Source organism: Eptatretus burgeri, chromosome 17 (assembly GCF_056783735.1).
Source record: "Eptatretus burgeri isolate ZD-2024b chromosome 17, Ebu_testis_v1, whole genome shotgun sequence".
NCBI lineage: Eukaryota > Metazoa > Chordata > Myxini > Myxiniformes > Myxinidae > Eptatretus > Eptatretus burgeri.
The window spans coordinates 29,624,961-29,643,414 of NC_140977.1; the positions used below are offsets into that span (position 1 = coordinate 29,624,961).

The window sequence follows — 18,454 nt, forward strand, 5'->3', positions numbered from 1 at the left end:
TGGTTCATGGGGTGGACAAGATGATTCATGGGGTGGACATGATGGTTCATGGGGTGGACATGATGGTTCATGGGGTAAACATGATGATTCATGGGGTGGACATGATGATTCATGGGGTGGACATGATTCATGGGGTGGACATGATGGTTCATGGGATGGACAAGATTAATGGGGTGGACATGATGATTAATACGGTGGACAAGATGATTCATGGGGTGGACATGATGGTTCATGGGGTGGACATGATGGTTCCTGGGGTAAACATGATGATTCATGGGGTGGACATGATGATTCATGGGGTGGACATGATGATGCACGGGGTGGACATGATGATTAATGGGGTGGACATGATTCATGGGGTTGACATGATGATTCATGGGGTGGACATGATGATTCACGGGGTGGACAAGATGATTCACGGGGTGGACAAGATGATTCACGGGGTGGACATGATCATTAATGTGGTGGACATGATGATTCATGTGGTGGACATGATGATTCATGGGGTGGACATGATGATTAATGGGGTGGACACGATGGTTCATGTGGTGGACACGATGGTTCATGTGGTGGACATGACGATTCATGGGGTGGACATGATGATTCATGGGGTGGACATGATGATGCACGGGGTGGACATGATGATTAATGGGGTGGACATGATTCATGGGGTTGACATGATGATTCATGGGGTGGACATGATGATTCACGGGGTGGACAAGATGATTCACGGGGTGGACAAGATGATTCACGTGGTGGACATGATCATTAATGTGGTGGACATGATGATTAATGGGGTGGACATGATGATTAATGGGGTGGACACGATGGTTCATGTGGTGGACACGATGGTTCATGTGGTGGACATGACGATTCATGGGGTGGACATGATTCATGGGGTGGACAAGATGATTCACGGGGTGGACAAGATGATTCATGGGGTGGACATGATTCATGGGTAGACATGATGATTAATACGGTGGACAAGATGATTTATGGGGTGGACAAGTTGATTAATGGGGTGGACATGATTCATGGGGTGGACATGATTCATGGGGTGGACAAGATGATTCATGGGGTGGACATGATTAATGGCGTGGACATGATTCATGGGGTGGACAAGATGATTCATGGGGTGGACATGATTAATGGCGTGGACATGATTCATGGGGTGGACATGATGGTTCCTGGGGTGGACATGATTAATGGCGTGGACATGATTCATGGGGTGGACAAGATGATTCATGGGGTGGACATGATTAATGGCGTGGACATGATTCATGGGGTGGACATGATGGTTCCTGGGGTGGACATGATGGTTCCTGGGGTGGGCATGATGATTCATGGGGTGGACAAGATGATTCATGGGGTGGACATGATTAATGGCGTGGACATGATTCATGGGGTGGACAAGATGATTCATGGGGTGGACATGATTCATGGGGTGGACATGATTAATGGCGTGGACATGATTCATGGGGTGGACATGATGGTTCCTGGGGTGGGCATGATGATTCATGGGGTGGACAAGATGATTCATGGGGTGGACATGATTAATGGCGTGGACATGATTCATGGGGTGGACAAGATGATTCATGGGGTGGACATGATTCATGGGGTGGACATGATTAATGGCGTGGACATGATTCATGGGGTGGACATGATGGTTCCTGGGGTGGACATGATGGTTCCTGGGGTGGACATGATGATGCACGGGGTGGACATTATGATGCATGGGATGGACATTGTGGATACAGGAGGAAACTCCGAGGAAGGAAAACTGGAAATTTAGATGGAAGAGGGATTGGGGTTGGGTGGGATAACGAGGGTAGGAAAGATCATGATTTTGGATTGGGAACGAATATTGTCTGAAAGTGACAATCTTCAGCGAATTGGCAGATTTCTGCTCATACTGGCAAGTCTAATTATTCATCATATCAATGGAGGTTAACTTTGTACAAACAATTAATTATTGTGGAATGTGCATTTTGCATATAATTGGATAATTTTGTGGTGCATCAAATGGATGTATTTTGGCCTCCAGGTCGTCACCGGCGAGTGCAATCCGTGCCATAGACCTCGGGGCTGTGCACCAACTATGTTCTGGTCAGGTGGTCTTGTCGCTGACCACGGCCATTAAGGAGCTGGTGGAGAATGGTCTGGATGCGGGTGCCAGCTCCATTGGTAAGTGGCGAACGTTTACGACTCCATTACATATGGTCATATAAGCAGGCCGAGAAAACTCCGCCAACCGCTGTCAATCCGAGAATGACATCTGGAATTTGGTGGATTGTGTTTTGCAGCTGAGATGTGTTGTTGACCTTTTGGGGCAGGGGAAATGATAAACCAGATGTTTTGTTTGCTTGTATCACCGAGTTGTGCAGGAAAGAGTCGACCATACTTCTGGGAGCCTGTTTTGGGGTACCACCCAATGGCTAGTTTTCTATCCAGTGAGTTATATGTGCTACTTGTTGTCTGTGCCTGTGTGTTTACCATCCTGGCAGAGGTGAGATTGCGGGAATATGGAGCTGAGCTGGTCGAAGTGTGTGACAACGGCTCAGGCGTGCAGGAACAAGACTTTGAAGGCCTGGGTATGGCTTTGTCAAACATTTGCTTTTCTCCATGAAGCGGGTGGAATCATTTGTTGGTCGCTTTGGAAAAATGTTCGGGGCAAGCGAAGTGCTATGTGCTTGGTGGGAATGGGATATTTTTCATGGTGGGGCTTCATATATTCCACCGTTTTTGCATACATAATATGCAGATGGTTCCGTAACTCCGGTGAGTCGATGTAAAACTGGGACGTGGTTTACTCTTTAAAGCAGTCATCTTTCCTGTAGCTTTGAAGCACCACACGTCCAAGCTGCGCGAGTTCTCGGACCTGGTTACGGTCAACACATTTGGCTTTCGGGGAGAGGCTCTGAGCTCCCTGTGTGCCTTAAGGTAAAGCCGGCAAAGCCGGAAAAAACACAAATTGAAGCTCATGATTTCTCATTTTGATTGGCAATCCAAGAGTCACCAACTGAGGTTTCGAATGCGCTCTGCCCAATTTCCTCCCTAGTGACGTCTGCGTTGTGACGTGTCGAGAAGATGCGAGCATCGGCTGGAAACTCTCGTACGATCACAACGGATTGCTGTTGTCGCAAACGCCTCAGTCCCGACCCCCTGGCACAACCGTCCTGCTCCAGGGTCTTTTCTCCACTCTGCCAGTCAGACAGAAAGAGTTCCTCCGTAACATTAAGAAGGTGGGTCGAGCTGAGGGAGTAGAAAAATTTGCAAAATGCATCGCAGAGAGAAAAACCAAAGATTCTGCACCAAACTCGAGGCTGTAGTGTCCAGAGGGCAGTGAGGCACGGAGAGTCGTGAGGGTTGTCGAACTCTGTTTATTTCCCGTCCGAATGCACACTACTGCAGACTACACACACGCCTCAAGCGGCGCAAACACCTATAAGCCTTGCGGACACGTGACCACCAACACCACACCTCCACGCCCCCACAACGCTCCCCGCATTGTGCCTTGCGCACGTTTGCCAATACACCACATTCCTCCCTCCTAAAAACATGAGTATAAAATGCCCATTACAATGATAAGCAACATCGGCAAAGCAACCTATGGTATAAAAAAACAAAGCGGAACAAAACGACATTAATCAAAAATCATAGGTACCATAACACAGAAAACAACCAGAGCCAAAAATGGCATTAATCATGCGGCCGTGAAGCAAACTCAGATGAGACGGCACCAAAAGAAAACGTGCTTCATCCGCACAACCTGCAACCTCAATGCCGCTGTGTTAACCTGGCACATCATTCATCCTTTCGAGCTGAATCCCAAAATGCAGTGGACAGGTGCTCGAGTACTGAGTTGCACGACGAACCCAACGATGGCTGCAGACCACAAAAACCCTGGCCGTGTTAAAGATATAAAGAAGCAAGTTGGGGAGCACCGCATCACTACACAGCCGAAGCGCCCCCAGGCGGCTCGTGCTTACACGCCAACCGGCGAGGTCGTGGTGACACCCCAAGCGAACCTCCCCCGGCACCATCAAATGCCCCCGGTCGACAAGTTGGCACATCTCCCTCAGACAGGACCGAATCAGGTAAACATCCTGACCCTGCAAGCCCCGCGGCGCCAGCGCGGCTGACCTTGGCGAGAACAGAGGTTTGCGCTCCATGGCGCCAGGCACGTCTGACCTTGGCAATATCAGGGGTGGGGGTGACGCTGAACAGCGAACCTGCCCTGGCTCTGAGTCGATCTCTGAGTCCCACACCAAAACCGCGCATCAAACCCAATCGAGAAAACCATGCCATCCAGTCTAGCCTGAAGCAAGCCAGCCAGTCCCGGCCCAAAAGGGCAGGCCCCTCCCCTCGTACCACAAACAATGAGAGTAGGGCGCGTTGACCTTGGTAGACCACCGAGACGTCTGTCACAGCAAGTGGTGCAATCACTTCGCCGGTGTACGTGTACAGCGAAAAGGTCGTCTCGACCAGGTGAACACCGCAGAGGTCACGAGCGGTCTGTTCGCCCATGACCGACACTGCAGCCCCGGTATCAACTTGAAACACGACCAGTGTCCCATTCACCTCGACCTCCACTGTTATTGGTCTTGTTACCTCCGGACCAATTGAAAACAGGCTCAACATTGGTTGCATTTCCTGCTCCGGGCCTCCGGGATTGCTATGTCCCGGCTGCAGGCCGCTCTCCAGGTCGCTGGGGTCGTCCCGCACCTCGCTATCCAGGACCTTAACGGCGACCCTCGCCATTCGACACACATGCTTCAGATGTCCCACCTTGTGACAATGCAAACACATGGTGTTCTTATACGGGCACACCTGCCGCAGATGCTGTCCTCCACATCCCCAGCACCCCTGGGTGTTCATCTCGCTGCCCGCGCGGCCGCACTGCGGCGTGCGGCCACGGCCCGCACCGATAGGTGTGCGCGTGACCTGAGGCACCTGGGTCATCGCGTGGACCCCGGGGTCACCTGACATGCCCCAGCTGGAATCACGCATCACGTTCTGGCCGGCGATGGCGCGAACATCTGTGAGTGTCTGCTCGACAGCTGAAGCAGTCTCGACCGCTGAGTCGAATGTAACGTCGACACTTCGCATTTGCAGAATCACCGACACCATCTTCGCATCTTGCAGCCCAGAAATAAAGCGATCTCTGAGTCGAGCTGGACGCTCCTCTGCCGTGAACTTGCAAGCCACGGCCGAATGCTTCACCCGCACCACGAAATCTGCGACGTGCTCCTCCGCACCCTTCGCGAGGTGATCAAACTGGTATCGAGCCAGCTGCAATGACTTCTCCGGCGCCATGTGGGCTTTCATCTTCCCTACCACGACCTGAAACGACAGCCCGTCATCACTGGGCTTACCCGGTGCTACCAAATCACTTAGTAGCTGATAATGTTCCGTTGATAGCGAGGCGAGCAAGATCGATTTGCGTTTGCTCTCGTCGTCTACATCATTCGCGTGGAAATAGCACCCCAATTGTTCTGAAAACAATTTGAAGTCGTCTCCGACGAAGACGGGCACTCGACCGTGCGCCATGCCCTGACCTTCCACCATCCCCGAGCCGTCCTGCAGTTCACTTGACGCAAATTCGCAGGTGACGGCGAGACGTCTGGCTGCAGGACACGACCCGCACCGAAGACTGTGCGTGCAGGCGCGTGGAACTTGCGATGCGCTTCCCTGGGCTCCTCACCAGGTGGTCGAACTCGAACCGCGCGAGCTGCGCTGATTTCCCCGGCCCTCCGCGCGCCTGACAATCCAATTGCCCCGGCTAAAGACTCCAAGTCAATACCGCTGAAACCAGGCACTCTGCACACGTCAATCCGAAACAGCCTCGTCGCCAAGTGTAGTGTCCGGAGGGCAGTGAGGCACGGAGAGTCGTGAGGGTTGTCGAACTCTGTTTATTGCTCGTCCGAATGCACACTACTGCAGACTACACACACGCCTCAAGCGGTGCAAACACCTATAAGCCTCGCGGACACGTGACCACCAACACCACACCTCCACGCCCCCACAACGCTCCCCGCATTGGCAATACACCACAGAGGCCATCTGTATATTGCACTGGGAAAAGAACCCATCACCTTACAAACGGATTTAATCAACAGACGGTATGTTGTAGTTCACAAACATTCTGCTCTATTCACTCTATCGTTTGCCTGAGGTGTTCTTCCACCTGCTTGGAAGTCAGGTAACATCATCTTCATCAACCATCCTTGCTGCTTGTACATGGTGTGAGCGAAAATCACTTCCTCTTCGCTGTGAAGCTGTGTTGGATGCTTTCGTTTGAACCTCTGCTTAAAATGAGTGAAATGAAACATTTTGAAAATTCCTAATTATTCTCGTTCACATTTCAACATCACCGTAATGCATATTATCAAGTTGTTAAAACTTTCTTTATATAAGAGGGTGATTTGTAAACCCTCAAATATCGTGGAGGTTCGGTTCCTGGAAAATTCCGCGATAGTTAAAACTGTGATTGTGGAAACCAAGGGCCAATGGGAAAAAGAGGGTTCGGTTCCTCGGCTTCGAGAAAATATTGAGGAAGATCGACGGCAGCCAGAAATGAGCACATTACTCTTGACATAAATAAATAAATATATATAAAGCCTGGCAACATTGAAATAAACCAGTCACCCGCAGGGTGACCCGTATCTTGCCAAAAGATGACCACGTGTGACTTCTTTAAGGTCACACTGAGGTGAACAGAGCTGCTATCCACCAGGAGCGACTCCTTGAGGAATATCTGCCAACGAGAGATTCCGATGAGAATCGTTCTACAGAGTAACCATGAAAAATATGCGTTTGCCTCATAACGTCACCAAATGACGTCATAATGTCTCAAGCTTGACATATCTAGAAAGCACTCATCGAGGTGTTCAATTTGAGGTACTACATGATATGGTTCCTAAAACTTGAAAATTTGACCTTGGGGTCAAATATGTTTGACCTCAGGCGCTAACCATGAAGGTCAAGGCCAATCGCCACCAAAAACTAATCAGCTGAGCGCCAGACCATATACTACATTCCCATAAAGTTTGGAGACGATTCGATTAAAATTACTCAAAAAATAAGGGTTTCGTCGACTCTCCTGATTTGCGACAAAGTGACCTTGACCTTTGACCTTGACCTTCAAAATTTTATGCGCTGAAAGGGACCTCTATAGGCCTCTGATATGCGAAGTTACAAAAATTTCCAATGATAACTGTGCTCTGCAGAATTTTTTATACGTGATTACAGACAAAAAAAAAATAAAAAAAAACATACAAGCTGACTAACATATCTTGCAAAAACTTCGTTTTGGCAAGATAAAAAACATACAAGCTGACTAACATATCTTGCAAAAACTTCGTTTTGGCAAGATAATAAACATGTAAATACAATAAATACGGTGTAAAGTAAACAAAACTACAACAGTTTTACCTTTTAAAACTATTACAACACAGTGAGGTGGGTGATGGTAGTCATATTACTTACTCACACTACTCTGCCATAAATAAAAAACACAAGATTCAGCTTGGGATGATGCGGGGAAAGGGGGGGAGGGTGAGCAGGGAAAGGGGAGGGAAGGGTGAGTGGGGAAAGGGGGGGGGGATCGTGAGCAGGGAAGGTGATTCAGCGAACAGAAAAGTAACATTAACTTTACGACGAAGGTGCTCACAGTATTGCCACAACCCACAATGGAGAAGGATAACACGATCCTTAAATCGCCTTACCTAGAACCACAATCTTTCCTGCTTGGAGAGCGAGGTGCGAGATGGCATCATATTCCAGAATAATTCCGTCTCGTCAGTTTTAAAATCCTGCTCCATCATAAATCCCTTCACCTCAATTTGTTTCATGAGCTGCGCATGAGAATGTTTTTGAGAATGGGGGTTTGAATACGGAGTTGGATAATAAAGGTTTGGGAATGAGGAAGAGTACAATGGGGAAGGTTCTACCTACAATCATTGACCCCATATTGGCGGCCCACAGATGCCGCATTTTCACTTCGAGCCAACTGATCGAACAACACGGGAGGTAATCGTTCACCCACAGGACGAAAACGATGACTCGGTTCAAAAACCGCGATGGGTCAAAATGAAATCCCGCAATAATGAAATCGTAACAATGGGTTGCCCACGATTGGTCGAAACCCACGATATTTGAGGTTTTACTGTACCGGATACCACCAGGTGTTGCTATACAATATACATTTACATAGAATTTGGGTCTTCTCCCCTCCCTGAACCCCCTCCCCCAGATATGCTACCCAGACAGAAACCATACTTGGAGGACCCTTAGGCAACATGGAAAATTTGTAGTTTTGTAGTTTTTGAAATATATATATATATATATATACACAGTATAAACAAATAAACATAAATTTAGTTTTGTATATTCGATATGCACAGACAAGGTCTCTTGATTTCCTCCCCTGCCCACCTCCCTTTCTGATTTAAGGAGAGTAAATGTTGTTTTGGTTCAGGGTTCCTCGTTATTCAGTTACTGTGCCTGACATGTGACATGCGTAGGAGTTTGGCAAAGCAGTGCTGGTGCTGCAGGCGTATGCGTTGGCTATGCCCGGTGTCCGGCTCTCGTGCACGAACCAGTGTGGGCAGGGCCGGCGGACAACCGTACTGTCCACGTCCGGAACTCAAGATCTTCGCAACACCATCGCCAACATCTTTGGACCAAAACAGGTGCATCATTAGCTCTTACTCGATGTCCAAGTGAACCAATTTCACCTTGTACTTGGCTGCTATTCCTTATGTGCCTTGCTTCTTGTAAATCCATCCTCCATTGTGGAACAAACTTGCCAGCTTTCTTCACTCTCCTCCAGCTTCAGTCTCTTTTATCCTTTGAGCAAACTGTTCCCAGTCCTGAAAACTGCCAAGAATTTTCCACTCACCCAGGCACTCAGTCTGAGCAAACTTTACAGTGAGTGTTTAAATCATGTTCCTGTATGTACGTTCGTTGACATTTTACGGCGAGTCTTGTATTAAACTATAACACGGAGACGAACACCCTCGGCACGAGGTGAGCTTTTTCGTTGCAGGATCTCCGGTTTTATATCCAAGTGTGAGCATGGCTCTGGTCGGAGCGCTACGGATCGTCAGTTCCTGTTCGTCAATCGCCGGCCTTGCGATCTACCCAAGGTGCAACATTTCTTTCTTTTTCCTTCCATTTGCAATCACAATGATTTCCATCTTTAACATTCTCTCATTTCCACTTCGTAACAAGTTCCAAATTTTATGTTGTAACCAGTATCGTTTGCCATGTGCTCAGCCTTTAGTTTATTTTTCCACATCGATCCAATTCATGGTTGTATTAAAAGTAGGAGGACACCACACGATGAAAGCAACCTTTACATTCTGAATGTGCGTACATTCCTGGACACTAAAAGCAGTGGGTGATGATGTCTGTCTCGGTGACATTTTGGACAACACAGCACGACCAGCTAACAGTGAGGGTATGAAAATCTCCCAGCATGACGACGTACCCACCATGCTGCAGTGTCTGTTCGGAGTCGTTACGAAGACAATATTTGAAATCTTCAGTGGCCATCCCAGAGCCCTGCTTTAACCCCAATGAATCCACTCTGGAATGCCTTGGAACACCACCTGAGGCACAGTCGATATTGTACGATCCACATTGAACTTGTGCTTTCTCGAAAGGAAAAATGGCGCATCGTGGCTAATATATGCCTGGTGTTGGCTTAATGGTTAGGGTGGCGGGCTTGGGATCCTGGGGTCCTGAGTTCAAATCCTGCTTTGCTGTTGAATTAATACCAGGTGGGGTTGACTCTGCCCGTCATCCTTCTGAGGTCTGCAAAATGAGTGCCAGCTTGCTGGTATACTGTGTCGGAGTGGCAACCTGTCCAGGATTGTGCCCACTAGCCAAGGAGACTGCTTCGGCAGCACCGACGCTCTGCACAAAGTATGGTCCCAATAGATGGATGGATGGCTAAACACTATCATGGATGATATCAACCAAAGTGTGACCAATACCACCATGATGGTATCGATATATTAATACTGAAGGACCAATTTTGTGCTCCTCCTCGCGGTCGCGTCACGTTTTTCTCGGTACTGTGACCTGGACTGAAAGAAACTTCGTACCTGTACGAGTGCATTGCACATCGCACATCGTGCCAATAGTCAAACTTCAACTCCGAAGCAGAATAAACACTTTTCGTTTTACATTTGTTTACATGGCGACGTGTGACGTCACCGCTGAGAGGCGTCAGGACGTCATGACATCATCGGTCATTCGCTGACGTCATTACATTTGTCGTCGACAGACCGTTACCGCTGAGAGGTGTAATTCCACTCCTCGAAAATAGCGTCTGCAATGTAAAACCCTCTTCTGCACATGCGGACTACCTCAGAATGTGAATTTGACACCAAAAATATAACAAGAAACATTGTATCTTCTATATATTAATACTGAAGGACCAATTTTGTGCTCCTCCTCACGGTCGCGTCACGTTTTTCTCGGTACTGTGACCCGGACTGAAAGAAACTTCGTACCTGTAAGAATGCATCGCACGTAGTGGCAATAGTCAACTTTCAACGCTGAAGCAGAATAAACACTTTTCGTTGAGACGGGGAGCGAGGAGTGAAGAGGCGGGGGATGAAGAGACGGGGGCAGGGAGTGAAGAGGCGGGGGGCAAGGTAAGCAATTTTTTGGGGGGGGGTAAGCAAATTGAAAGTGGGAGATGGGGGGAAATGGGGCGGGGGATGAGTGGGCGGGGGCTGGGGTGAATTAGGCGGGCTGAGTGTGAGAGGGTGGACAGGGGGCGGGGGCCCAGGGGCAAGTGGGGCGGGGAATCAAGAGACGGAGGGGGGCGAGGAGTGAAGGGGCGGGGCCGGGGTAATTACATTTTTGGGCGGGGGTAAGCAAATTGAAGGCGGGGGGGAATGGGGCAGGGGCGGGGGCAAGCATGCCCTGTCCAGTCCATGTCCCTTGAGTGTGGGTGAGCTGGTGAGGGTGGTTGAATGAACGGAATCCGTCTGTGACGGGGTTTCGGCTCGTCGAGAAATAATTTAGTAAAAAATTGTGAATATCCCCCGATATTCTTTTAGTGCCCTAATGTTTTTGATGATTACAATACATGTTCAGCTCTACTCTTGCAGCTGAAATCCTCCACAATTTCGATTTATCCATCTAAATATGATTTTCCTGCGTTTATGTGTTCAGATAATTAATTAATTGGCATTTTACAATTGTGATGGTGTTCCCATCTGGACCCGTAGTTTATGATGCTGAAATGTTGGGTTTGTCATTCCCATCTGAGCATTATGCTTGGACAGCAGGTTCAAATCTCAAACACTGTGATGATTTTTCCGTCTTATTGAGTCCAGGTTGTGATTGACATAAAAGTGGAATGACTTGTATGAATGAACATGACCTGCAAGTAATGCACGTGCAAGTCCCTCCGTGAGCCTGAGGTCACCGATTAAAAATAATAATTAAAATTATTAGTAACGAGCAGATGGAAACATTGATGTTTGTGCCTTCAGGTCTCAAAACTCATAAATGAGGTTTATCACTCATACAATAGACATCAGTACCCGTTTACCTGCTTGAGTATCGGCCTTGAAGCCGATCTCTTGGATGTCAACGTGACTCCCGACAAGCGGCGTGTCCTCATGCAGCGAGAGTCGTTGCTACTTGCTACACTCAAAGCCTCGCTCAGCACTATGTTTGAGGAAACGCTGAACCAGCTGCCTGCAAACCTGAGCCAGGAGTATTTGCCTGGTGAGAGCAAAAGATTGCCGATTGATCATCGCAATATTGTCGCATATTTTGTGAAGCATTCCTTGGAAATTCACAAGTTTTAACACTCGGGTGAAATTTACGAATCGATTAAGCTGGAGGGTGACGTTTGCTAACACCATTATTGCTTGTACGGTCTGGAAGGCCATCACTTTTAAGCCTCCTGAAGGTCCCACAATTGGGTATGGCTGTCATTTAATGGTGAGGGCACTGGACTTGGTTGTGACTGAAGGCAGCGGTATTAACGATTCGGATTCTAAGCTTCAAGCAAAAGTGCTCACCTCAAGATTATGGTGCTGTCACTGTCGGATCTGTTAAAATCCCAGCTGGTGTCCATTTATGAGAGCACAACCAATATCCTAACACAATCATGATCTGCGTGGATGTGAAAATCAACTTGTCCAATCGGTTCTAAGACACCACCTATATCCCCTTCACCAAATAAAATAAAATAAAAAAGAAAACTCCATTTATTGGACAGCTTTAAAATTGTCCATCACCCCTGTTGGTTCAGCTACGAAACACCCGAGGAGAGCTGCCCGACGTGTGCCGCAGCCACACTGTAAACATTCCTGCTATTATTTGTGCGTTTGGAAGGCTCTTCTCCAGTTGTATAATCGTGAGTTAATCCCTTGTGAAAATATGACTTGTAAAACATTTTAATATCCCTTCAAGACTAACCCTCTGCTGTTTAAATTCCCAAAATCCAGGATCACTGCTCACCTCCACTCATTCATTCCTCCTCTTTCCCACCTGTGGAATCAGCTTCCACATTCTCTTCAATCTAATTCTTCCCTCCAGGTCTTCAAGACAGCTGTTCACCACCATCTCAGATCATCCCCCATCCAAATATTTTTCTGATCTTTTTTTCTACTCCCCTTAACCCTTTCCATGCCCTACCACCAAGACCATCTCTTTCCAAATTTCCAGTTTTTGTTTGCTTCTGTATCCATCTTGTACACCCCATGCATCCTCCACCACATCCCCCCTCTCTCTTTCCTTCTACTGTTCCTTTTGTTCTGTTGCATCCTAATTCGTTCACTGTTCTAGGACAGTTCACTCTTCCACGAGCCTTGACTTTGTGTACAAAAACAAACAAAAACTTTGTGTGATAAGCTCCAGAGCTTTTTAAAATGAGGGTTGTATCAGATACAGTATGAGAGAGAGAAACGAGAAGTTGGGTATGATGTTTAGCCAAAAGCAGTTACGAGATGTCCATTGCAGGATCAAAATGCAATGACCAACTAATCCTGTTTCTCCAGGGACAACACGGTGCAGCCCCTGTAAATATGATCACACATCAGAGAGAGACTGTGTGAGAAGTGACGTACATCTTTCTTCTCTGCACAAAGCCTTTTCCTTCCGCGATTTCGACTCTGCGCCGGGGAAGAAAGAAATCCTGAAGCAGAGCTCATTCTCACAGCCGAGCATAAACCGATTTTTGGCTCAATCACACCGAAATTGCAGAGAAGAAAAGGTTGCGACTTTCCCTTTAGGTTTTCGGTCAACAATGGTCGAAGAAATGAGCACCCCCACTTCGTCTCAACCAGTGATCACAACCCAACTAAGGACTCGAAACGTTTCCAGCGAAGGGAATGACGTGCTTGCAGAACACTCCAACCTGCAATCGGAGAGCCCCTCGAAAACCAATCACAATCTCCCTTCTTCCGCACCCTCTCTGACTTCAAAACTGAAACGCACTCAGGCCAGTGCATTTGATGCTTCTCCCAGCCACTGCATATCGGTTAAACGGCGAAAACATGACCTGGCCTTATCGGTGAATTCCACCGAGGAAGATATGCCCGTATCGATTGCCCGGCGATTAAGGGACCTCCCATTTTGCCTGGAGAAACTGACCAGCCAAGTCCGGGCATTGCACGAACGTGGTGGTGGCAATGTGGAGAGAAGGTTCCAACGGAGATTCCGGGCGAGGATCGACCCATCTGAGAACCTATCGGCAGAGGAGGAGCTTCAGAAGGAGATCAGGTTTGTGGGCGCACCTTGGATCGCAGGTTTAAAATGTGGAGTAATATAATTTGATTTAGTTCACCGATTGAAAGTTTCATGCAAACAAACACCTTTGCAGGAAGGACTCTTTTAGCTGCATGGAGGTCGTAGGCCAATTTAATCGTGGATTTGTGGTGGCACGCTTGGGTCAAGATCTCTTCATCATTGACCAGCATGCCAGTGATGAAAAGTACAACTTTGAGCGGCTGCAGCACGAGGGAGCGCTCACTGGGCAGCGCCTAATCACGTGAGCATTGGAGATCGCCTGTTGGTTGTGATGTGTATGCACCGGTCCTGGTCCTAATCACGTGAGCATTGGAGATCGCCTGTTGGTTGTGATCTGTATGCACCGGTCCTGGTCCTATAAATATTTCAACACCGCCCCTACCCCCATCCTTTCCCCTTCCACTCCTTCATTCGCTTTTCTTAGCATCTCTCCACATTGTCTTATCAGGCCCCAAAAATTGCAACTCACGGCTGTGAACGAGGCCTTGCTCATGGAGAACCTGGAGGTGTTCAGGAAGAACGGGTTCGACTTCATTATTGACAAACAGGGTAAGGAGACTGCTGTCCAATCTGTGTTGACTCTTATTTCTCTGAATATCGTGATACATACCCATGTGCAAGTCGTCCCATGACCGGGATGAACCAAAGTGTCGTGTGAAGTTGAGAATACACCTTTGCATATCAATCGCGCTTTGGAGAAAAAGTCAACCTGCAAGTAGTTTTCATTTATTTCGTTGGTGATAAACAATGTGCGATATCCAACCATCACCCACCACCCACAGCTGCACCGACCCAGCGCGTATGTCTCACCACATTGCCGACGAGCCGTGGATGGACGTTTGGATCAAGTGATGTAGATGAACTGCTGTTCATGCTGAGTGATGCTCCTGGGACGATGTGCCGACCTTCTCGTGTACGGGCCATGTTTGCTTCGCGGGCATGCCGTCAGTCGGTAATTGCTATTGCATCGTCGTCATCTTTATGCCTGCAAGTTTCTTTTGCACATCTTTGTTCCACAGACCTTGTTAGTTGTGTTGTTTTGAAATGTTGATGGCATTGAAAGTGTTGTTGGTGACTTGTTTTGCTAGCAGAGAGGTTTGTTAGCAAGGTATTTCACCCTTCGACGAGGGTCAACATGCTTGGCCTCCATTGAAGTGAACGGTGCAATTTTCAACAATGGCAATGTTGGAACATTCTGTCTTAGAAATCGAATCCAAATAGTGTTAGTTATTGGTACTTGAAGGCATGTCGGATGTGTTATAGGTTTCTGCTTTTACGCCATGAATTTTGGTTGGTGGAAGAATGGCCAACATTTTTTTTTCTCCATGTCCGCAGACGAAGGCCGTGTTTTTCATTTTCCGGTTGTCCTTCCGATATTTTTTGTGTCTGCAATAACTTGTTAACCACTGAAGGGATTTCAACCAAACTTTGTACAAGTATGAACTGAAAATAGAAAGATTAACCGATTCAATTTTTGGGTTGTATGGGTCAAAGGTCATGCATGTGCCCTTTAAAAATCATTTTGCAGATCAGAACTCAAGTTAGTTCGAAGCATCAGATGTCATCTCTTCTCTCTTGCTCATGTGACCTTTAAGATCAAACGTAACAGTGGGTTGCCATCTAACAATGGGTGGAGGCATATCCACACACATTCATGTCAAATTCTATTTCCTACTTTTAAGCTGATGTCATGATGTTAGCGGCTGTAGGTGAGCCGATCCAGATTGCTTTGTCCTTCCTTCCTAAAGTGGTGAATGTATGTACCCTTAGAATTTGATTTTGCTTCCCTTCCCCCCTCCGTGTGTTGGAGTGGCGACCCATCCAGGGTCGTAGGCAAGAAAACATAGGTTGTTGTAACCGCAGCCATAGAAACTGCTTCATGGCAACACCGATGCTCTATATAGAGCATGGTTTATGTCTGATCTGCCGCCCCCCCTCCCTTCCCCACCAGTGGTCATTATTTAGTGAATGTACGAGCTTAGCATTTGACTTTTCTAATGGAGGACTTTATACCATTTTGTACACGAGCAGTGTACGTTTGTTTTCTACTTCTTCCTCAATCTCCAGCGGCACAACTGGAAATATATATATATATATATATATATATATATATATATATATATATATATATATATATATATATATATATATATATATATATATATATATGAGGCGCCACGAGGAGGAGTGATGTAAGGGACACGTCGGCCATTTTGGAGTTAATGCCATATAGCACTATTTAACCTTCCCCTATCATCATTATATCATTAAAAAGTGTCGCTTACATCACTCCTCGTGGGGCCTCATATATATATATATATATATATATATATATATATATATATATATATATATATATATATATATATATATATATATATATATATATATATATATATATATATATATATATATATATATATATATATATATATATATATACACACACGAAGGTTGTTGGGTGACCGATATAATCACGTAAAACTATGGTCCAACATTGAGAGGCTGTGTATTCTTAAACTATGTATGCATACCCACAGGACCACTCAAGTTACTTAGTTAACCTCCGCCATCGAAGATGGACGGAGGTTACTGTTTTCACCCCTGTCTGTTTGTTTGTGAACAGAATTACGGAAAAACTCCTGGACGGATTTCGACGAAACTTGGTGGGGGGATTAGGTATGGTTCAAGGATCATGCCATTAGATTGTGGACTTGGTCCAAAGTCCAATATGGCCGCTACGGCGGCCATTTCGAAAAAATATTTCAATTTTTTTTGCATTTCAACATGTTTTAGGTGATTTCCAACCCCCCCAAAAAAAATTTATAGAGAAAAAAAATTTTGCAACTTTTTTTCAAAAAAAATTTCGATTTTTTTTTTTGGGGGCATTTCTACATGTGCGTCGATCTAGTTTAGTTTACTCAATCGTGGTTCAGTCGAGTCTGATCCGTTTTGACCTACAATGAATGGGATATCAGGTTCACTTAAGTGACCCAGCAGTATTGGTGGCAGAGGTTTTGCACTCTACCGAGTGCTCCCCCTCGAGTTCTCTTTTGCATCCTTTGCCCCTGAACCACACAGGAGCACCCACAAATATGTAGACCACTCGGTCCGTAAAATTCCAAACAAACATTGGCTCATACATTGCCAATGAGGAGCGTGAAGGATTTGACGAGTCAAATTTTCTGCTCTGTGTACAGGTGATGATTGGCACAGCGTTAAGTGCCAGCGACATGAAGAGACTCCTACAGCACATGGGCGAGATGGAACAGCCATGGAATTGTCCCCATGGCCGACCGACCATCCGGCACCTTATCAACTTGGACATGGTCTCAACTTAGCCCATTTAATGATCCTAACGTAGGTGTACTCACCGATACCAAAGCTTGTCGTGTTAGTTTCCAAATTTGTTTTTATTAATAAATACATAACACCCATGTCAGGTTCTTTTTCTCATATTTTAACATGTTTTCCTTTCTGTACAGAATCACAATAATCACAACCTTGCATGCAATGCAACATGTTAAAGGTGAACTGCTGTGATTTCGTCTTGTTTTATTGATACAATAAGTGGTAGCAAAGTGATCATCAACCCATGCTCGTTTATTTAAGCGAAGTCTGATGTGTTTTATTTCTGGAAAAATATATACACATTTAGTTTCGAATATAGAGTTACCACTGTTCCTTTTCTACCCAAACAATCCTTTTGTGGTAAAAGTCCATTCAAGAAAACTATGACATACTCGTTCTTGGCAGGCTTGCCTGATGGGTTCCGCCGCCTCTTGGTCCTCACTTGGCGATACCTGTCAGCCAACCCAAGGTGAATAGCGATGGTACACCCACACTGCTGTCCTTGTCAGCGAGCTGCTGGAAAAGGGTACCTGGCTGTGCCACGGCCTGGAGTTGTGTAGACACCTGTAGGACAAAATGTACTTAAGGAAACTGAACAAAGACACCAAGCATGCACGAAGAACTCCCTAATTGTGCATCACACTCTGAAGTCCCGAGAACCAGGGTTATTAGAACTTGAAGCAGAGTATCCCCCCCCCCTCCAGAGAAAAGCCAACACTTCAAAGTGTTGGAAATCGAACCAGGTTCCACATAAGCTAAATCAAAAGTACGAGTTGAAGCGCATGGTAAAAAATACTACGATGGAGAAAAGAAAAGCCTTTTCTTACTCTGGTTGAAAGAGCTCAAAATGGGAGGTTTATTTCTTGATGAGAAAGAAAAAACATTTGGGCATGGTCACCTGGAACCTATACACCATCCAAGTTCAAATTTTTGTCTGATTAGAATTTTTAAAAATAATTTTCCCAGAGGTTTCGATTAATTTGAAGTGACTTTTACATAATTTTTCTATCCACAAGGAGCGTTTCCTTATTTCAGGGTGGACAAGAGAGACAGCATTAGCCGATTATATATAGATTGGTTATGAGTTATCTCGTATCTGGTGGCATTCATGATCATATTTCTCTAAACATCCCAATCCTGCACTGCTTTCCGAAGTGAGAGCAGAGAAAGCTTGTTGCAGCCTTTCACCCACCCATCCAGCGCATACAAGGTTTACCTCTCCCTCTTCAGAATAAGGGTGACCACCTACTCAAAGATTCATGTCCCCCCTTTCTGCATCACTCCTTATCCCACATTCTCAAACATTCCCTTGCACACA

The 18,454-nt window shown here is 46.4% G+C and overlaps 2 protein-coding genes across 7 annotated transcripts in view; one reads left to right on the top strand and one right to left on the bottom strand.

Moving 5' to 3' along the window:
• Positions 1-17,222, top strand: part of PMS2 (PMS1 homolog 2, mismatch repair system component) — an 18,842-nt gene extending 1,620 nt beyond the window's left edge. The window contains exons 2-14 of one of the 3 annotated variants that reach the window (XM_085861532.1): positions 2,045-2,184; positions 2,505-2,591; positions 2,823-2,940; positions 3,059-3,242; positions 8,526-8,693; positions 8,834-8,931; positions 9,050-9,149; positions 11,517-11,754; positions 13,035-13,758; positions 13,859-14,026; positions 14,234-14,334; positions 14,568-14,737; positions 16,986-17,222. In XM_085861532.1, coding sequence (XP_085717658.1) covers positions 2,045-2,184; positions 2,505-2,591; positions 2,823-2,940; positions 3,059-3,242; positions 8,526-8,693; positions 8,834-8,931; positions 9,050-9,149; positions 11,517-11,754; positions 13,035-13,758; positions 13,859-14,026; positions 14,234-14,334; positions 14,568-14,737; positions 16,986-17,126 — 2,437 coding nt within the window. In that variant the 3' untranslated portion in view covers positions 17,127-17,222. The remainder of the gene's footprint in view (positions 1-2,044; positions 2,185-2,504; positions 2,592-2,822; positions 2,941-3,058; positions 3,243-8,525; positions 8,694-8,833; positions 8,932-9,049; positions 9,150-11,516; positions 11,755-13,034; positions 13,759-13,858; positions 14,027-14,233; positions 14,335-14,567; positions 14,738-16,985) is intronic. The other 2 variants (XM_085861534.1, XM_085861533.1) reach the window with 2 other exon arrangements.
• COG1 (component of oligomeric golgi complex 1) overlaps positions 17,180-18,454 on the bottom strand; it is a 38,095-nt gene continuing 36,820 nt past the window's right edge. For all 4 annotated transcript variants that reach the window (XM_085861531.1, XM_085861530.1, XM_085861529.1 and 1 more), the window contains one exon: positions 17,180-17,700. In XM_085861531.1, coding sequence (XP_085717657.1) covers positions 17,575-17,700 — 126 coding nt within the window. In that variant the 3' untranslated portion in view covers positions 17,180-17,574. The remainder of the gene's footprint in view (positions 17,701-18,454) is intronic.